We start from the raw sequence: 22,484 nt of genomic DNA, 5'->3' as shown, positions 1-22,484 counted from the left end.
ATGCATTCCCTCACATTTAACTGGATTAAACTCCATCTGCCATCTCTCCGCCCAAGATTCCAACCGATCTATAACCTGCTGTGTCCTCCGATGGTCTTCATCGCTATCCACAAATCCACCAACCTTTGTGTTGTCTGCAAACTCACTAATCAAACCAGTTACATTTTCTTCCAACTCATTTATATATATTACAAATAGCAAAGGTCTCAGCACTGATCCCTGAGGAACACCATTTGTCACAGCCCTCCATTCACCCTTCCACTGCTACCCTCTGTCTTCTTTGACCGAGCCAGTTCTGTATCCACCTTGCCAGCTCACCTCTGATCCCATGCAACTTCACCTTCTGCACCAGTCTGCCATGTGGAACCTTGTCAAAGGCCTTACTGAAGTCCATGTAGACAACATCTACTGCCCTACCCTCATCAATCACCTTCATCATAAGAACATAATAACATAAGAAATAGGAGCAGGAGTAGGCCATCTAGCCCTTCGAGCCTGTCCCGCCATTCAATAAGATCATGGCTGATCTGAAGCGGATCAGTTCCACTTTCCCACTTTCTCCCCATAACTCTTAATTCCCCTGTCTATCAGAAACCTATTTACCCGTGACTTAAGTATATTTAGCGAGGCAGCCTCCACCACTTCAACGGGCAGAGAATTCCAGAGATTCACCGCCCTTTGAGTGAAGAAATTCCTCCTCAACTCCGTACTAAACTGCCCCCGCCCTTATCTTGAGGCTGTGCCCTCTAGTCCTGCTGTCCTTTCTCAGCGGGAAGAATCTCTCTACCTCTACCCTATCCATCCCTTTTATTATCTTATACGTCTCTATAAGATCCCCCCTCATCCTTCTAAACTCCAACGAGAACAGACCCAGTCTATTTCGTCTCTCTTCTTAGTCCAACCCCCTCATCTCCACTTCACTTTCTTGAAAAACTTGATCAAGTGAGTGAGACACAAACTCTCCTTCACAAAACCACGTTGCTCTCACTATTACATCCAGTTATTTCCAAGTGGGAGTAAATCTCCCAGTGTACAGCAGGATGAGAATAGGGAGGTCATGGATAAGGTTTCTAGGTCACAGCAGTGTATTGGCAGGCGGGAGGGTGGTTTGAAGTGTGTATACTTTAATGCGAGGAGCATACGCAATAAGGTGGACGAACTTGCAGCCTGGATTGGTGCCTGGGACTTCGATGTTGTGGCCATTTCAGAGACATGGATAGAGCAGGGACAGGAATGGTTGTTGCAGGTTCCGGGGTTCAGATGTTTTCAGTCACAGCAGAGAAGGTGGTAGAAGAGGGGGAGGCGTGGCATTGTTAGTCAAGGACAGTATTTCGGTGGCAGAAAGGACGTTTGATGTGGACCTGTCAATTGAGGTAGTATGGGCTGAGATTATAAACAGGAAAGGAGAGGTCACCCTGCTGGGAGTTTTTTATAGGCCTCCAAGAAGTTCCAGAGATGTAGAGGAAAGATTTGCAAAGATGATCCTGGATAGGTGCGAAAGTAACAGGGTAGTTGTTATGGGGGACTTTAACTTTATAAGTATCGATTGGAAAAGCTATTGCTCAAGCACGTTAGAGGGGTCAGTTTTTGTCCAATGTGTGCAGGAAGGTTTCCTGACACAGTATGTAGATAGGCCAACAAGAAGTGAAGCTACATTGGATTTGGTACTGGGTAATGAATCAGACCAGGTGTTAGATTTGGAGGTAGGTAAGCACTTTGGTGATAGTGATCACAATTCGGTTGCGTTTACCTTAGTGATGGAAAGGGATAGGCATATACCGAAGGGCAGAAGTAATAGCTGGGGGAAAGGTAATTATGAGGCTATTAGACGAGATTTAGGATACACAGGGTGGAGTAGGAAACTGCAGGGGCTGGAAACATCTGAAATGTGGAGCTTATTCAAGGAGCAGCTACTGCGAGTCCTTGATAAATATGTACCTGTCAGGCAGGGAGGAAGTGGTCGAGCGAGGGAACCGTGGTGCACTAAAGAAGTTGAATCTCTGGTCAAGAGGAAGAAGGAGGCTTATGTAAAGATGAGACATGAAGGCTCAGTTAGGGCACTAGAGAGTTATAAATTAGTTAGGAAGGAGCTAAAGAGAGAGTTAAGAAGAGCTAGAAGAGGACATGAGAAGACTTTGGCGGATAGGATTAAGGAGAACCCTAAAGCTTTCTATAGTATGTCAAGAATAAAAGATTGGTTAGGGCAAGATTAGGGCCAGTCAGAGACAGCAGTGGGAAGTTGTGCATGGAGCCTGAAGAGATAGGAGAGGCACTGAATGAGTATTTTTCATCAGTATTCACGCAGGAAAAAGTCAGTGTAGTCAAGGAGAATACTGAGATACCAGGTTGTAGACTAGACGGGATTGAGGTACATAAGGAGGAGGTGTTAGCAATTCTTGAGAGTATGAAAATAGATAAGCCGGATGGGATTTACCCTCGGATTCTCTGGGAGGCTAGGGAGGAGATTGCAGAGCCTTTGGCTTTGATCTTCATGTTGTTATTGGCTTCAGGTATAGTGCCGGAAGACTGGAGGATAGCAAATGTTGTTCCCTTGTTCAAGAAGGGGAGTAGAGACCATCCTGGGAATTATAGACCGGTGAGCCTTACTTCTGTTGTGGGCAAAGTTTTGGAAAGAATTATAAGGGATTGGATTTATAATCATGTCGAGGGAAATAAATTGATTAGGGATAGTCAACACAGTTTTGTGAAGGGTAGGTCGTGCCTCACAAACCTTATTGAGTTTTTTGAAAAGCTGTCCAAAGAGGTGGATAAGGGTAAGGGTTAGCTTTCATTGGTAGAGGGATTGAATTTCAGAGCCGTGAGGTCATGTTACAACTAAACAAAACTCTGGTGCGGCCGCACTTGGAGTACTGCGTACAGTTCTGGTCGCCGCATTATAAGAAAGATGTGGAGGCATTGGAAAGGGTGAAGAGGAGGTTTACCAGGATGTTGCCTGGTATGGTGGGAAGGTCTTATGAGGAAAGGCTGAGGGACTTGAGGTTATTTTCGTTAGAGAGAAGAAGGTTATGAGGTGACCTAATTGAGGCAGACAAGATGATCAGAGGATTGGATAGGGTGGACAGTGAGAGCCTTTTTCCTCGGATGGTGATGGCTAACACAAGGGGACATAGCTCTAAATTAAGGGGTGGTAATTATAGGATGGATGTCAGAGGTAGGTTCTTTACTCAGAGGGTAGTAAGGGCGTGGAATGCCCTGCCTGCAGCAGTTGTGGACTCGCCAACTTTAAGGGCGTTCAAATGGTCAGTGGATAGGCATATGGATAACATTGGAATAGTTTAGGTTAGAGGGTCATTAGGTTGGTTCCACTGGTCGGTGCAACATCGAGGATCGAAGGGCTTGTACTGCGCTTTAATGTTCTATGTTCTAATCTTGTCTCGAAGAATCCTCTCCAATAATTTCCCTGCCACTGATGTAAGGCTCACTGGCCTGTAATTAGCTGGGTTATTCTTTTTACCCTTCTTAAACAAAGGAACAACATTGGCTGTTCTCCAATCCTCTGGGACCTCCCCTGTAGCCAGTGAGGATACAAAGATTTCTCTAAAGACCCCAGCAATTTCCTTCCTGTGCGCATACTTTCAAGGACTGATGCATGGGGACACCAAGGTCTCATTGAGTATCCAAAAGAGAAAATGCTAGAAAATCTCAGCAGGTCTGGCAGCATTTGTATGGAGAGAAAAGAGCTGACGTTTTGAGTCTAGATGACCCTTTGTCAAAGCTCGATTTACATCCATCCAAGTAATAATCTGTCCTATTTTTGCTACCAAAGTGGATAACTCACATTTATCCACATTATACTGCACCTGCCATTCATATGCCTATTCACTTGTCTACCTTAATGCATTTTAAGACACATAACCCTTCCTTCTTCATTATATTGGTTTGCCTGAGAGTGTTCACATACCCACAAAGTATTCCTCTGTCTTTCTTAGATTGCCACATGCATTCAAACTTCCACACAATCTCCAGTTACCCAGCAATGCCGGCAGAAAGCCACTGCTTCATCAGCTGCACTAAGATGTCACCAAACTTTTTTTTATCTCTGATAACTTGCTTCTCACCTAGCTGACTTTAACTCTGGTTCCTGAGCTGTCTTTTTAACTCAGAACACTTTCTCTGCCTTTTACTTAAATTCTCCTGAACATGCCCTTCTTCAACCTCTTTTTCTTTGTTCCTTCAACTTCTTGAAATCTTTTCGTCTCAACTCTCTGGTTCCTGGACCTACTTTTGTTCTTTTGAGAAGTTTGCTTTTCCCAGGTCCCTTTTCCTGTCCAAATTATTCTGGGTTTATCTTAAAAACAGAACTCAAAAGTTCTTTCTAACTTAAGGTGTCTTCTTGTGGCTAACCAACAGCCTAATAGAACATAGAATGTAGAACAGTATAGCACAGTACAGGCCCTTCGGCCCTCGATGTTGTGCCGAACTATGTCCAAACCCAAGATCAAGCTATCCTACTCCCTATCATTCTGGTGTGTTCCATGTGCCTATCCAAAAACCACTTGAAAGTTCCGAAGTGTCCGACTCCACTATCACAGCAGACAGTCCACCCCACACCCCAACTGCTCTCTGAGTAAAGAATTTGCCTTGGAAATCCCTCCTATATCTCCCACCATGAACCTTATGCCTCCTAGTAATTGCTACATCCACCCAAGGAAATAGTCTCTGCACGTCCACTCTATCTATCCCCCTCATCATCTTATAAACCTCTATTAAGTCACCTCTCATCCTCCTCCACTCCAAAGAGAAAAGCCCCAGCTCCCTCAACCTTTCCTCATAAGACCTACCCTCCAAACCAGGCAGCATCCTGATAAATTTCCTCTGCACTCTCTCCAATGCTTCCACATCCTTCTTATAGTGAGGTGACCAGAACTGAACAGAATATTCCAAATGTGGTCTCACCAAGGTCCAGTATAGTTGCAGCATAACCTCACGGCTCTTAAGCTCAAACCCCCTGTTAATAAACGCTAACACACTGTCGGCCTCCTTCATGGCTCTATCCACTTGAGTGGCAACCTTCAGAGATCTGTGGATATGAACTCCAAGATTTGTGTTCTTCCACATTCCTCAGAACCCTGCCGTTGACCCTGTAATCCGCATTCAAGTTTGTCCTACCAAAATGAATCACCTCACACTTATCAGGGTTAAACTCCATCTGCCACTTTTCTGCCCAGCTCTGCATCCTATCAATGTCTCTTTACAGCCTACAAGAGCCCTCCACTCATCCACTATGCCACCAATCGCGGTGTCATCAGCAAATTTACGAACCCACCCTTCAGCTAGCTCCTCCAAGTCATCGATAAAAATCACAAATAGCAGAGGACCCAGCATAGATCCCTGTGGTACACTGCTGGTAACTGGCCTCCAGTCCAAAAATTTTCCCTCCACCACCACCCTCTGTCTTCTATGAGACAGCCAGTTACTTATCCATTCAGCCAAACTTCCTCCTATCCCACACCACCTTACTTTTTTCATGAGCCTACTATAGGGAACCTTATCAAACGTCTTGCAAAAATCCATGTGTATGACATCAACTGCTCTACCTTCTTCTACACACTTAGTTACCTCCTCAAAGAATTCAATCCAATTTGTGAGGCAGGACTTACCCCTCACGAAACCGTGCTGACTATCCCTGATTAAACTGAATCTTTCCAAATGGTCATAAATCCTATCCCTCAGGACCCTTTCCATTAACTTGCCAACCACCAAAGTAAGACTAACTGGCCTAAAATTACCAGGGTCATTCCTATTTCCTTTCTTGAAGAGAGGGCCAACATTCGCCACTCTCCATTCCTTTGGCACAATCCCTGTGAACAGTGAAGACCCAAAGATCAAAGCTAAAGGCTCTGCAATCTCATCCCTTGCCTCCCAAAGTATCCTAGGATATATCCCATCTGGCCCAGGCGACTTATCCACCCTCAGGTTTTTCAAAATTGCTAATACATCTTCCCTCAGAACATCTACCTCCTCCATCCTATCAGCCTGTATCATACTCTCATCCTCAAAAATATGGCCCCTCTCCTTAGTGAACACTGAAGAAAAGTATTCATTCAACATCTCACCTATCTCTTCTGACTCCATGCACAAGAAGACTTTGGCAGATAGGATCAAGAAGAACCCTAAAGCTTTCTATAGGTATGTCAAGAACAAAGGATTGGTTAGGGCAGGATTAGGGCCAGTCAGAGACAGCAGTGGGAAGTTGTGCGTGGAGCCTGAAGAGATAGGAGAGGCATTAAATGAGTACTTTTTGTCAGTATTCACACTGGAAAAAGTCAGTGTAGTCGAGGAGAATACTGCAATACAGGGTTGTAGACTAGATGGGATTGAGGTACATAAGGAAGAGGTGTTAGCAATTCTTGAGAGTATGAAAATAGATAAGTCCCCTGGGGTGGATGGGATTCACCCTAGGATTCTCTGGGAGGCCAGGAAGGAGATTGCAGAGCCTTTGGCTTTGATCTTCATGTCGTCATTGGCTACAGGTATTGTGCCGGAAGACTGGAGGATAGCAAATGTTGTTCCCTTGTTCAAGAAGGGGAGTAGAGACCATCCTGGGAATTATAGACCGGTGAGCCTTACTTCTGTTGTGGGCAAAGTTTTGGAAAGAATTATAATCATCGAGAGAGAAATAAATTGATTAGGGATAGTCAACATGGTTTTATGAAGGGTAGGTCGTGCCTCACAAACCTTATCGAAAAGGTGACCAAAGAGGTGGATAAGGGTGAGGCAGTTGACGTGGTGTACATGGATTTTAGCAAAACGTTTGATAAGGTTCCCCATGGTAGGCTACTGCAGGAAGTGCAGATGCAGGGGATTGAGGGTGTTTTAGCAGTTTGGATTAGGAATTGGCTAGCTGATAGAAGACAGAGGGTGGTAGTTGATGGGAAATATTCAACCTGGAGTTCAGTTACAAGTGGTGTACCTCAAGGATCTGTTTTGGGGCCACTGCTGTTTGTCATTTTTATAAATGACCTAGATGAGGGTGTAGAAGAATGGGTTAGTAAATTTGATGACGACACCAAAGTCGGAGGAGTTGTAGACAGTGAGGATGGATGTTACAGTTTGCAGAGGGACATAGATAAGTTGCAGAGCTGGGCCAAGAGGTGGCAAATGGAGTTTAACACAGAAAAGTGTGAGGTGATTCACTTTGGTAAGAGTAACAAGAGTACAGAATATAGGGCTAATGGAAGGACTCTTGGTAGTGTCGATGAGCAGAGAGACCTTGGTGTACATGTGCATAGCTCCCTGAAAGTTGGCACCCAGGTTGATAAGGTTGTTAAGAAGGCGTACGGTGTGTTAGCTTTTATTGGTAGAGGGATTGAATTTCGGAGCCATGAGGTCATATTGCAACTGTACAAAACTCTGGTGTGGCCGCATTTGGAGTACTGCATACAGTTCTGGTCGTCGCATTATAAGGAAGATGTGGAGGCATTGGAAAGGGTGCAGAGGAGGTTTACCAGGATGTTGCCTGGTATGGTGGGAAGGTCTTATGAGGAAAGGCTGAGGGACTTGAGGTTATTTTCATTAGAGAGAAGAAGGTTATGAGGTGACCTAATTGAGGCATACAAGATGATCAGAGGGTTAGATAGGGTGGACAGTGAGATCCTTTTTCCTCGGATGGTGATGGCTAACACGAGGGGACATAACTTTAAATGTAGGGGCGGTAATTATAGGACGGATGTCAGAGGTAGGTTCTTTACTCAGAGGGTAGTAAGGGCGTGGAATGCCCTGCCTGCAGCAGTTGTGGACTCGCCAACTTTAAGGGCGTTCAAATGGTCAGTGGATCGGCTTATGGATAACATTGGAATAGTTTAGGTTAGAGGGTCATTAGGTTGGTTCCACTGGTCGGCGCAACATCGAGGGCCGAAGGGCCTGTACTGCGCTGTAATGTTCTAAAAAAGTTCCCACTACTATCCTTGACCAGCCCTAACCTCAGTCTGGTCACTCTTTTATTTCTCACATAAGAGTAAAAAGCCTTGGGGTTTTCCTTGATCTGACCCGCCAAGGACTTCTCATGCTCCCTCCTAGCTCTCCTAAGTCCTTTCTTTAACTAATTCCTGGCTACCTTGTAACCCTCAAGCGACCCAACTGAACCTTGTTTTTTCATCTTTACATATGCTTCCTTTTTCCTCTTGACAAGACATTCAACCTCCTTTGTGAACCATGGTTTCCTCACTTGGCCATTTCCACCCTGCCTGACAGGGACATACCTATCAAGGACACGCAGTATTTGTTCCTTGAAAAAGCTCCACTTTTCATTTGTGTCCATACCTGACAGTTTCTGTTCCAATCTTATGCTCCCTAATTCTTGCCTAATCACATCATAATTACCCCTGCCCCAATTAAAAACCTTGTTCTGTCGTGTGACCCTATCCTTCTCCATTGCAATAATGAAGGACACCGAATTGTGGTCACTATGTCCAAAGTGCTCTCCTACAAACAAATAACACTTGACCCGGTTCATTACCCAGTACCAAGTCCAATGTGGCCCCAACTTTGTCGGCCAATCCACCTTTTGTCAGTAACCCTCCTGCACACACTGTACAAAAAGTGTCCCATCCAAACTGTTTGACCTATAAAAGTCCCAATCAATATTTGGAAAGTTGAAGTCACCCATGATAATGACCCTGTGACCTCCACACCTATCCATAATCTGCTTTGCCATTTCCTCCTCCACATCTCTATTACTATTTGGGGGCCTATAGAAAACTCCTAACAATGTGACCGATCCTTTCCTATTTCTAACTTCAGCCCTCATTTCCTCAGTAGGCAGATTGCCCTCGAAATGCCTTTCAGCAGCCGTTAAACTATCTTTGATTAACAATGCTACTCCTCCACCTCTTTTACCACCTTCCCTACTCTTATTGAAACATCTATACCCTGGAACTGCCAACAACCATTCCTGTCCCTGTTCAACTTGAAAAGCAAGTGTAAATCCTAGAGAGTTCTGGGATTCGAACAAAATCATAAACGTTTTTACAGAAAACTAACAAATCTGATAGGGCCAATCAAAATGATAAATAATGTTTACTTAACCCCGTTTACCTTCAACTATAAACCTTTTAATTATAATGCAGGGACAATTTAAAATGAAACGAAGTTTAACGTGAATTAACTTACGTTTTAACCTTTTCATACACTGAAGCACAAATTAAATTTACTTAAAGCTATATCTTGTTTCTAGTACCTACAAACACAAATTTAAATTACTTCAAATTGTCTTTGTTTCCATTCAAAATGGCCTTTAATTGAATTAATTTTTAAAGCCATTCTTTGAAGTGGGCACCAGTGACTTGATTCCTGAAAACTACATTGCTTGAAAAATCCATCCTAATGTCCTGATTTGTTCTGTAATGCGACTGGGAGAATGATTTTTCAAAGAGATTGAAAAAAGGAAATTTGATCAATTTGAGGCACACGTCTCCAGTTATCGAATTTTTCATTTGTTACCACCGCCTATTCAATTTGAACTTTCAGTTTTTGGATGATTCGGATCCAATGCAACTGTCATTAATGATATTTTTAACTGCAGTGTGAAGACAGCAAAGCAGAGAGTTTGTATGAAGCATTGAAGAAAGCTGGAGACAAGTTTGTGGGTCGTTTCCCATCCTGCCTCTCTCTAAGCCTTCACACAAGCCCAAGTTATATTGGATACTTCTTTGATGAGATAAGTACCGACATCATCAAACAGTTTGCATTGACCTTTGCTGCAGAAGCAACAGCCTTGGCAGGTACAGGAGCAGCTGTTTTATTTGATTTGAGGCAACGTATCAACATTTCTAAAATGCTTTAAATAAAACATTGTACAGATGTAAAGTGCCTGATTAACAAAGTAACTGATAACATGATTCCATAAAGGCACAATGGGCCAACTAGAAAAGCAAGTGTAAATCCTAGAGAGTTCTGGGATTTGAACAAAATCGTAAACACTTTTACAGAAAACTGATCGGGCCAATCAAAATGATCTGGAGATTTAATAAAGTCTGTTTTATGGCGATGAGGCGGTAAAGATAGACTATTATCATGACAAATAACCAAGAAGGGCAAAAAGATCATTTTCCTCAATAGAATGTTGGTAGGACATCAAATGCTTGACTAGAAACATTGAAATGCGTTTCACCATAATCAGACAGAGTCAGCATGGATTTACACAGGGGAAATCATATTTGACAAAGCTAATGGAATTGTTTGAGGCTAGCTGATAAAAGACAGAGGGTGGTGGTTGATGGGAAATATTCAACCTGGAGTTCAGTTACAAGTGGTGTACCTCAAGGATCTGTTTTGGGGCCACTGCTGTTTGTCATTTTTATAAATGACCTAGATGAGGGTGTAAAAGGATGGGTTAGTAAATTTGCTGATGACACCAAAGTCGGAGGAGTTGTAGGCAGTGAGGATGGATGTTACAGTTTGCAGAGGGACATAGATAAGCTGCAGAGCTGGGCTGAGAAGTGGCAAATGGAGTTTAATGCAGAAAAGTGTGAGGTGATTCACTTTGGTAAGAGTAACAGGAGTACAGAATATAGGGCTAATGGAAAGACTCTTGGTAGTGTCGACGAGCAGAGAGATCTTGGTGTACATGTGCATAGATCCCTGAAAGTTGGCACCCAGGTTGATAAGGTTGTTAAGAAGGCGTACGGTGTGTTAGCTTTTATTGGTGGAGGGATTGAATATCGGAGCCGTGAGGTCATGTTGCAACTGTACAAAACTCTGGTGTGGCCGCACTTGAGGTATTGCGTACAGTTCTGGTCATCGCAGTATAAGAAGGATGTGGAGGCATTAGAAAGGGTGCAGAGGAGGTTTACCAGGATGTTGCCTGGTATGGTGGGAAGGTCTTATGAGGAAAGGCTGAGGGACTTGAGGTTATTTTCAGTAGAGAGAAGAAGGTGAGATAGTGAGGAAGGGTGTCATAGTTTGCAGGAAGACTTAGACAGGTTGCAGAGCTGGGCCGAGAGGTGGCGGATGGAGTTTAATGCAGAGAAATGTGAGGTAATTCACTTTGGTAGGAATAACAGATGTGTTGAGTATAGGGCTAACGGGAAGACTTTGAATAGTGTGGAGGAGCAGAGGGATCTAGGTGTATGTGTACATAGATCCCTGAAAGTTGGGAATCAAGTAGATAAGGTTAAGAAGGCATACAGTGTCTTGGCGTTTATTGGTAGGGGGATTGAATTTAGGAGTCGTAGCGTTATGTTGCAACTGTACACAACTCTGGTGCGGCCGCACTTGGAGTATTGTGTGCAGTTCTGGTCCCCACATTACAGGAAGGATGTGGAGGCTTTGGAGAGGGTGCAGAGGAGGTTTACCAGGATGTTGCCTGGTATGGAGGGGAGATCCTATGAGGAGAGGCTGAGGGATTTGGGGTTGTTTTCGCTGGAAAGAAGGCGGCTAAGAGGGGATCTTATTGAAGCATATAAGATGATTAGAGGTTTAGATAGGGTGGATAGTGATAGCCTTTTTCCTCTGATGGAAAAATCTAGCACGAGGGGGCATGGCTTTAAACTAAGGGGGGGTAGTTATAGGACAGATGTCAGGGGTAGGTTCTTTACCCAGAGGGTGGTGAGGGATTGGAATGCCCTGCCTGCTGCAGTTGTAAATGCGCCTAGTTTGGGGGCGTTTAAGAGGTCTGTGGACAGGTTTATGGACGAAAAGGGATTGGTTTAGGTTAGTGGGTCATTGTTGTTGTTTTTTTTTAACTGGTCGGCGCAACATCGTGGGCCGAAGGGCCTGTTCTGCGCTGTAATGTTCTATGTTCTATGTTCTATGAAGGTTAAGAGGTAACCTAATTGAGGCATACAAGATGATCAGAGGTTTAGATAGGGTGGATAGTGAGAGCCTTTTTCCTTGGATGGTGATGGTTAACACAAGGGGACATAGCTTTAAATGTAGGGGTGGTAATTATAGGATGGATGTCAGAGGTAGGTTCTTTACTCAGAGGGTAGTAAGGTCATGGAATGCCCTGCTTGCAGCAGTTGTGGACTCGCCAACTTTAAGGGCATTCAAATGTTCAGTGGATAGGCATATAAGAACATAAGAACATAAGAAATAGGAGCAGGAGTAGGCCATCTAGCCCTTCGAGCCTGCCCCGCCATTCAATAAGATCATGGCTGATCTGTTGTGGCTCAGTTCCACTTTCCCGCCCTCTCCCCATAACCCTTAATCCCCTCTCTTATCAAAAACCCATCAACCGGAATAGTTTAGGTTAAAGGGTCATTAGATTGGTTCCACTGGTTGGCGCAACATCGAGGGTCGAAGGGCCTGTACTGAGCTGTAATGTTCTATGTTCTATGTAACTAGTAGAGTTGACTGAGGAAAACCAGTGGATGTGGTTTATTTAGATTTTCAGAAGACTTTTGACAAGGTGTCACATAATAGACTACTGTGTAAAGTTAAAGCACATGGGATTGCAGGTAATGTCTTGAGATGAATAGCAGATAAGAGTTGGCATAAATGGGTCTTTTTCTGATCAGCAGTCAGTGACTAGTGGGGTTCTGCAGGGATCTGTGCTAGGACCCCAATTGTTCACATTATATATTAATGATTTGGAAGAGGGAACCAGATGTACTGGGGGGGATTTTGCAGCCTCACTCGAGCGAGACTGGAAATTCCGGCCCGAGGTCAATGGACATTTCTGTTGTCCATCCTGCACCCGCTCCAATTCTGTGGCAGGCAGGACGCTAGAATTCTGGTGATCATCTCCAAATTTGCAGATGATACAAAGTTGGGTGGGAGGGTGAGCTGTGAGGAGGATGCAGAGATGCTTCAGGGTAATTTGGACAGGCTGAGTGTGTGGGCATCTGCATGGCAGATACAGTATAATGTGGATAAATGTGAGGTTATCCACTTTGATAGCAATAATAGGAATACAAATTATTATTTGAATGTATGTAAATTGAAAGAGATAGATACTCAATGAGACCCTGGTGCCCTCATGCATCAGTCGCTGAAAGTAAGCGCACAGGTACACCAGGCAGTAGAGAAAGCAGATGGTATGTTGGCCTTCATAGCAAGAGGATTTGAGTATAGGGATAGGGATGTTTTGCTGCAATTGTATAGGGTGGTGGTGAGAACACACCTGGAGTATTGTATGCAGTTTTGGTGTCCTTATCTGAGGAAGGATGTCCTTGCTATACAGGGAGTACAGCGAAGGTTTACCAGGCTGATTGTTGGAATGGCAGGTTTGTCATATGAGGAGAGACTACATCGGTTAGGATTATATTCACTGGAGTTTAGTAGATGACAGATATGATAATCCTTAACTCCACTTTCCTACTTTATGCCCATAACCCATGATTTCCTTACTGACTATAAATCTCTACATTTCAGCTTTGAACATACTTAACGACCCAGCCTCTCCAGCCCTCTGCAGTAAAGAATTCCATAATTCACCACCCTCTGAGAGAAGAAATTCCTCCTCATCTCTGAACTGTGGCAAGTAACTCACTTCTTGCCTCCCCACAATCTGTCCACCATCTGCACGACCTAAGTCAGGAATGTAATGGTATACTCTCCCCTAAACAACACTCAAGAAGCTTGAAGTCATCAGGGGCAAAGCAACCTGCTTGATTAACACCCCTTCCACAAACTGTCACTCCACCAGCCTCTGATGCATAATGGTAACAATGTGTATCATCTGATGGTACGTCTGTTATTGGGAAAATGTTCAGAGTCAGTTATAAAGGAGGTAATAGCATTTTAGTATTTATAAATACATAATATAATCGAGCAGAGTCAGCATGACTTAGAACCGAAGAACCATAGAACATTACAGCACAGAAACAGGTCTTTTGGCCCTTCTTGGCTGTGCTGAACCATTTTTCTGCCTAGTCCCACTGACCTGCACCTGGACCATATCCTTCCATACCCTTCTCATTGATGTACCTGTCCAAGTTTTTCTTAAATGTTAAAAGTGAGCCCGCATTTACCACTTCATCTGGCAGCTCATTCCACATTCCCACCACTCTCTGTGTGAAGAAGTCCCCCTTAATATTCCCTTTAAACTTCTCCTCCCTTCACCCTTAACCCTTATCCTCTTTTTTTCTCCCCTAGCCTCAGTGGAAAAAGCCTGCTTGCATTCACTCGATCTATACCCATCATAATTTTATACACCTCTATCAAATCTCCCCTTGTTCTACTACGCTCCAGGGAATAAAGTCCTAACCTATTCAACCTTTCTCTGTAACTCAGCTTCTCAAGTCCCGGCAACATCCTTGTAAACCTTCTCTGCACTCTTTCAACCTTATTAATATCCTTCCTGACTTCATTAATGAAGTCAATAGACTTCATTAAGGCGTAATTGTACCTGACAAATGTATTAGAATTCTTTGGTGCGGTAATAAGCTGAGATAAAGGGGAACCAGTAGATGTAATATTCTTGGATTTCCAAAAGTGTTCACTAATGTACCACACAAAAGGTTACTTAACATGATAAGATCCCTTGGTGTTGGGGGTAGTAGTTGGGGGTTTTGAGCAGCACGGTGACACAGTGGTTAGCACTGCTGCCTCACAGTGCCTGGGACCCGCATTCGGTTCCCGGCTTGGGTCACTGTCTGTAAGGAGTTTGCACATTCTCTGTGTGTCTAAGTGAGTTTCCCCCCACAGTCCAAAAGACATGCTGATTACGTCCATCTTGTTGGTTCCCTCCCCACCTGCTACAGACCCCAGTCTACTGGCTATGCCCTTTTGGAGCCAAACAGCTCTGTCTGTGGTGGTGCTACTGAGCCACTCTTAGTGACGGACATTGAAGTCCTCCAGCCAGATTACATTCTGTGCCCTCACCACCCTCAGTGGTGTTCAACATGGATGAGTACAGATTCATCAGCTGAGGGAAGACGCATGTGGCAATCTGCAGGAGGTTTCCTTGCCCCTGTTTGACCTAGTGCCCCAAGATTTCATTGGGTCCAGAGTGAGTGTTGAAGACTTCCAGGATAACTCCTCTCTGACTGTATACCACTGTGCCATCATCTCTGCTGGTGATGGTGATGTCTGGGACATTATTTATTCCATGAAAAGTCATTTAGTCTTTATTAGTGTCACCAGTTGGCTTACATTCACAGTGCAATGAAGTAACATTGAAAATCCCCTAGTTGCTACACTCTGGCGTTTGTTCAGGTATATGAGGGAGAATTTATCATGGCCAATCCACATAACCAGCACATCGTTTGGACAGTGGGAGGAAAACCACCCAGACATGGGGAGAATGTGCAAACTCCACACAGACAGTGATCCAAGCCAGGATTTGAACCCAGGTCATAGAGTCATAGAGATTTACAGCATAGAAACAGGTCCTTCGGTCCAACGTTTCCATGCCGTCTTTTTTTAATCACTAAGCTAATTCCAATTGCCAGCCTTTGGCTTATATCCCTCTATACCCATCTTACCTATGTAACTGTCTGAATGCTTTTTAAAAGACAAAATTGTACCCGCCTCTACTATTACCTCTGGCAGCTTGTTCCAGACACTCACCACCCTCTGTATGAACAAATTGCCCCTCTGGACCCTTTTGTATCTCTCCCCTCTCCCCTTAATTGTATGCCCTCTAGTTTTAGACTCCCCAACTTTTGGGAAAATATGTTGACTATCTACCTCACCTACGCCCCTCATTATTTTATAGACCTCTATAAGATCACCCCAAAAGCCTCTGACGTGTCAGGGGAAAAACGTCCCAGTCTATCCAACCTCTTCTTATAACTCAAACCATCAAGTCCCGGTAGCATCTTAGTAAATCTTTTCTGCACTCTTTCTGGTTTAATAATATCCTTTCTATGACAGGATATACCAGAACTGTACACAGTATTCCAAGCGTAGCCTTATTAATATCTTGGACAACTCCAACAACTTCAGCGGTCACAGGCATTCGGCCTCTGATTTGGGCATTCAGGTAAACATTCTCCAAGGCGGCCTTCATGACAAACGACAGCGCAGAGTCGCTGAGCAGAAACTGATAGCCAAGTTCTGCACACATGAGGACGGCTTCAACCGGGATCTTGGGTTCATGTCACACTAGCTGTAACTCCCATGACTTGCCTGGGCTTGCGACATCTCACTTACTGTCCTGTCTGGAGACAATACACATCTCTTTAACCTATGCTTAATGCTATCTCCACTTACATTGTCTGCACCTTTAAGACTTGATTAGCTGTAAAGACTTGCATTCTAATTAATATTCTGTAAACTGTGTGTGCCTTTATATGCTCTGTTTGTGATCAGAACTCCCCATTCCCCTGACAAAGGAGCGGCGCTCTGAAAGCTAGTTGCTTTTGCTACCAAATAAACCTGTTGGACTTTAACCTGGTGTTGTGAGACCTCCCTTGTAGCCAGTGAGGATACAAAGAGTTCTCTCAAGGCCCCAGCAATTTCTTCCTTTACCTCTTTCAATATTCTGGGGTATATCCCATCAGGCCCTGGGACTTGTCCACCTTAATGTTTTTCAAGAACCCCAATACCACCTCCTTTTTGATCTCAACATGACCCAAACTATCTGCACACCCTTCCCCAGGCTCATCATCCACCAAATCCTTCTCTTTGATGAATATTGACGCAAAGTACTCATTTAATACCATTTCCTCTGGCTCCATGTATAGATTCCCTCCCTTGTCCTTGAGTGGGCCAACCCTCTCCCTGGCTACCCTCTTGCTCTTTATATATGTATAAAAAGCTTTGACATTTTCCTTAATCCCACTGACCCCGTTTAGCTCTTCTTATTCCTTGCTTAAGTTTTTTTCTATTTTCCTTGTATTTCACACTTGCTTCATGAGTTCTCAGCCTCCTAACCTTAACAAATGCTTCCTTTTTCTCTTTGACTAGGCTCACAATATCTCTCATTATCCAAGGTTTCCAAAACTTGTCATACTTATCCTTCATCCTTACAGGAATGTGCTGGTCCTAAATCCCTATCAAGTTACACTTGAAAGCCTCCCACATGACAGATGTTGATTTGCCCTTAAACATCTACCCCAAATCTACATTCTTCAGTTCCTGCCTAATATTGTTGTAAGTAGCCTTCCCCCAATTTAACACCTTAACTGAGGACTACACTTATCTTTATCCATCAGTACCTTAAAGCTTACTGAATTGTGGTCACTGTTCCCGAACTAATCCCCCACTGGCAGGGCTCCTTCCACATAACAAGTCCAGTATAGCCCCTTCCCTAGTTGGACTATCTACATACTGTTTCAAGAAGCCTTCCTAGACACTCCTTACAAACTCTGCCCCATCCATGCTCCTGGTCAATGTAGGGGAAGTTAAAATCACTCACCACAACAACGCTGTTACTTTTACATCTTGCCAAAATCTGCCTACATATCTGTTCCTCTATCTCCCGCTGGCTGTTGGGTGGCCTATAGTAAACTTTCAACATTGCGACTACACCTTTCTTATTCCTGAGCTATACCCATATTGCCTTGCTGTATGAGTGCTCCAAGGTGTCGTCCCACAGTACAGCTGTGATATTCTCCTTAAGCAGTAGTACAACTCCCCACCACTTTACATCCTATCCCGCCTGAAAAATCTGTATCCTGGAATGTTAAAGCTGCCAATCCTCTTTCCCTTAACCAAGTCTCTGCAATGGCAACATTATCATAGTTCCCAGCACTAATCCAAGCTCTAAGTTCATCTGCCTTACCTGTTACACAACTCTCCCAACATTGGCACAAATCTCTAGATATTGATAAGGAGGACTTTGCAAGGTCAAGAGGGCTGTCTTTGCCGCTATTGTCTCTGTTGCCTTGGTCAGTGGTGTGTGGTCCATCCCACTTCATTCCTTTTAGTTTTTTTATCTTTCTTGAGTGAAGGAGTAATTTAAGTTCAGTGGGATAAGAAATGACAGAAATGGTTGTTGCTGCTTATTATGTTCCCACCTGTTGCTCCCTCTTGCATACCTGCATTTAACCCATTAACCTGTACCCACATGCTACCACCACCTCTTGCATACCTACATTACACGCCCGCCATTACTCACTCTGATGTGCCTGCTTATTAGATATCACCCATTACACAACCATTCAACAGACACCTATAGACCATAAGACCAAAATACATAGGAGCAGAATTAGGCCACTCGGTCCATTAAGTCTGTTCCATCATTCAATCATTGCTGATATTTTTCTAATCCCCATAACCCCATTATCCTGCCTTCTCCCCATAACCCCTTATCCCCTTATTAATCAAGAACCTATCTATCTCTGTCTTAATGAGACTCAATGACCCAGCCTCCACAACCTTCTGTGGCATAAAGTCCCTCAGATTCACCACTCTCTGGCTGAAAAAATTCTTCCTCATTTTGTTTTAAAGAATCATCACTTCAGTCTGAGGTTGCGCCCCCTGTTTCTGGCTTTTCCTACTAGTTTCTCCATGTCCACTCCATCCAGGCCTCACAGTATCCTGTAAATTTCAATAAGAGAGGACACAGGTTTAAGGTGCTGGGGAGTAGGTACAGAGGAGATGTCAGGGGTAAGTTTTTCACTCAAAGGGTGGTGGGTGAGTGGAATCGGCTGCTGTCGGTGGTGGTGGAGGCGGATTTGACAGGGTCTTTTAAGTGACTTCTGGATGATCGGCACAACTTGTGGGCCGAAGGGCCTGTTGTGCTGTAGTTTTTCAATGTTCTATGTTCTAAGATCTCCCCTCATCCTTCTAAACTCCACTGAGAATTTAGGACAGGATTTATGAACATTGACAGAAGTTTAGTATGATCAAAAATAGTCAGTACGGCTTTGTCAAAGGCAGATCATGCCTTACGAGCCTGGTTGAGTTCTTTGAAAATGTGACTAAATACATTGATGAAGGAAGAGCGGTGGATGTGGTTTATGTGGACTTCAGCAAGGCATTTGATAAGGTCCCCCATGCAAGACTTCTTGAGAAAGTGAGAGGGCATGGGATCCAAGGGGCTGATGCTTTGTGGATCCAGAACTGACTTGCCTGCAGAAGGCAGAGAGTGGTTGTGGATGGGTCTTTTTCTGCATGGAGGTCAGTCACCAGTGGAGTGCCCCAGGGATCTGTTCTGGGACCCTTGCTGTTTGTCATTTTCATAAATGACCTGGATGAAGAAGTGGAGGGATGGGTTAGTAAGTTTGCCGACGACACGAAGGTTGGTGGTGTTGTGGATGGTCTGGAGGGATGTCAGAAGGTGCAGCGTGACATAGATAGGATGCAAGACTGGGCGGAGAAGTGGCAGATGGACTTCAACCCAGATAAATGTGTAGTGGTCCATTTCGGCAGGTCAAATGGGATGAAGGAGTATAATATCAAGGGTAACACTCTTAGCAGTGTTGAGGGTCAGAAGGACCGGGATCCAGGTCCATAGGACTGTTAAATCGCAGGTAGAGGATGTGGTTAAGAAGGCGTATGACGTACAGGCCTTCATTAATTGAGGGATTGAGTTCAGGAGTCGGGAGCTAATGCTGCAGCTTAATAAGACCCTAGTCAGACCCCACTTGGAGCACTGTGCTCAGTTCTGGTCGCCTCATTACAGGAAGGATGTGGAAGCTATTGAAAGGGTGCAGAGGAGATTTACAAGGATGTTGCCTGGATTGGATGGCATGCCTTAATGAGGATAGGTTGAGGGAGCTAGGTCTTTTCTCCATGGAGAGATGAAGGATAAAAGGTGACCAGATAGAGGTGTATAAGATGTTGACAGGTATAGATCAGGCGGATTCTCAGAGGCTATTTCCCAGTGCTGAAATGGTTGCTGCGAGAGGACACAGGTTTAAAGTGCTGGGGAGTAGGTACAGAAGAATATAGAACATAGAACATTACAGCGCAGTACAGACCCTTCGGCCCTCGATGTTGCACTGACCAGTGGAACCAATCTAATGACCCTTTAACCTAAACTATTCCAATGTTATCCATATGCCTATCCACTGACCATTTGAACGCCCTTAAAGTTGGCGAGTCCACAACTGCTGCAGGCAGGGCATTCCACGCCCTTACTACCCTCCGAGTAAAGAACCTACCTCTGACATCCATCCTATAATTACCACCCCTTAATTTAAAGCTATGTCCCCTCGTGCTATCCATCACCATCCGAGGAAAAAGGCTCTCACTGTCCACCCTATCTAACCCTCTGATTGTCTTGTATGCCTCAATTAGGTCACCTTTCAACCTTCTTCTTTCTAACGAAAATAACCTCAAGTCCCTCAGCCTTTCCTCATAAGCCCTTCCCACCATACCAGGCAACATCCTGGTAAACCTCCTCCGCACCCTTTCCAATGCCTCCACATCCTTCTTATAATACGGCGACCAGAACTGTATGCAATACTCCAAGTGCGGCCGCACCAGAGTTTTGTACAGTTGCAATATGACCTCATGGCTCCAAAATTCAATCCCTCTACCAATAAAAGCTAACACACTGTATGCCTTCTTAACAACCTTATCAACCTGGGTGCCAACTTTCAGGGATCTATGCACATGTACACCAAGATCTCTCTGCTCGTCGACACTACCAAGAGTCCTTCCATTAGCCCTACATTCTGTACTCCTGTTACTCTTAGCAAAGTGAATCACCTCACACTTTCCCGCATTAAACTCCATTTGCCAACTCTCAGCCCAGCTCTGCAGCTTAGCTATGTCCCTCTGCAAACTGTAACATCCATCCTCACTGTCTACAATTCCTCCGACTTTGGTATCGTCAGCAAATTTAATAACCCATCCTTCTACACCCTCATCTACGTCATTTATAAAAATGACAAACAGCAGCGGCCCCAAAACAGATCCCTGAGATACACCACTTGTAACGGAACTCCAGGTTGAATATTTCCCATCAACCAACACCCTCTGTCTTCTATCAGCTAGCCAATTCCTGATCCAAACTGCTAAATCACCCTCAATCCCATGCATCTGCATTTTCTGCAGTAGCCTACCATGGGGAACCTTAACAAACGCTTTGCTAAAATCCATATACACCATGTCAACTGCCTTACCCTTATCCACTTCTTTGGTCACCTTTTCAAAAAGCTCAATAACGTTTGTAAGGCACGACCTACCCTTCACAAAACTGTGTTGACACTATCCCTAATCAATTTATTTCTCTCTGGATGATTATCAATCCTATCCCTTATAATTCTTTCCAAAACTTTGCCCACAACAGAAGTAAGGCTCACTGGTCTATAATTCCCAGGGATGGTCTCTACTCCCCTTCTTGAACAAGGGAACAACATTTGCTATCCTCCAGTCTTCCGGCACTATACCTGAAGCCAATGACAACATGAAGATCAAAGCCAAGGCTCTGCAATCTCCTCCCTAGCCTCCCAGAGAATCCTAGGGTAAATCCCATCCGGCCCAGGGGACTTATCTATTTTCATACACTCAAGAATTGCTAACACCTCCTCCTTATGTACCTCAATCCCATCTAGTCTAAAAGCCTTATCTCAGTATTCTCCTCGACTACATTGACTTTTTCCTGCGTGAATACTGACGAAAAATACTCATTCAGTGCCTCTCCTATCTCTTCAGGCTCCACGCACAACTTCTCACTGCTGTCTCTGACTGGCCCTAATCTTGCCCTAACCAATCTTTTATTCTTGACATACCTATAGAAAGCTTTAGGGTTCTCCTTGATCCTATCTGCCAAAGTCTTCTCATGTCCTCTTCTAGTTCTTCTTAACACTCTCTTTAGCTCCTTCCTAGCTAATTTATAACTCTCCAGTGCCCTAACTGAGATTTCACATCTCATTTTTACATAAGCCTCCTTCTTCCTCTTACTAGAGATTCAACTTCTTTAGTATACCACGGTTCCCTCGCTCGACCACTTCCTCCCTGCCTGACAGGTACATATTTATCAATGACTCGCAATAGCTGCTCCTTGAATAAGCTCCACATTTCAGTTGTTCCCAGCCCCTGCAGTTTCCTACTGCAACTTACGTATCCTAAATCTCGCCTAATAGCCTCATATTTACCTTTCCCCCAGCTATAACTCCTGTCCTTCGGTATATACCTATCCCTTTCCATCACTAAGGTAAACGTAACCGAATTGTGGTCACTATCACCAAAGTGTTCACCTACCTCCAAGTCTAACACCTGGTCTGGTTCATTACCCAGTACCAAATCCAATGTGGCCTCACCTCTTGTTGGCCTATCTACATACTGTGTCAGGAAACCTTCCTGCACACATTGGACAAAAACTGACCCCTCTAACATGCTTGAGCTATAACTTTTCCAATCGATATTTGTAACGTTAAAGTCCCCCATAACAACTACCCTGTTACTTTCGCACCTATCCAGGATCATCTTTGCAATCCTTTCCTCTACATCTCTGGAACTTTTTGGAGGCCTATAAAAAACTCCCAGCAGGGTGACCTCTCCTTTCCTGTTTCTAATCTCAACCCATATTACATCAATTGACAGGTCCACATCAAACGTCCTTTCTGCCACCGTAATACTGTCCTTGACTAACAATGATGTGGGTATGCCGGCGTTGGACTGGCGTAAACACAGTAAAAAGTCTGACAACACCAGGTTTTAGTCCAACCTATTTATTTGAT

The 22,484-nt window shown here is 44.2% G+C and overlaps 1 protein-coding gene across 1 annotated transcript in view; it reads left to right on the top strand.

Moving 5' to 3' along the window:
* LOC145337709 (ubiquitin-associated and SH3 domain-containing protein A-like) overlaps positions 1-22,484 on the top strand; it is a 169,569-nt gene that overhangs the window by 26,019 nt on the left and 121,066 nt on the right. Inside the window, exon 4 of the mRNA XM_080182540.1 lies at positions 9,545-9,743. Within this exon, the coding sequence (XP_080038666.1) occupies positions 9,545-9,743 (199 nt within the window). The remainder of the gene's footprint in view (positions 1-9,544; positions 9,744-22,484) is intronic.

This window comes from Carcharhinus amblyrhynchos, unplaced genomic scaffold (genome assembly GCF_965287045.1).
Source record: "Carcharhinus amblyrhynchos unplaced genomic scaffold, sCarAmb.v2.hapA scaffold_65, whole genome shotgun sequence".
Lineage (NCBI taxonomy): Eukaryota > Metazoa > Chordata > Chondrichthyes > Carcharhiniformes > Carcharhinidae > Carcharhinus > Carcharhinus amblyrhynchos.
The sequence above is the reverse complement of the archived record's forward strand: the minus strand, read 5'-3'. Positions and strand labels throughout refer to the sequence as shown.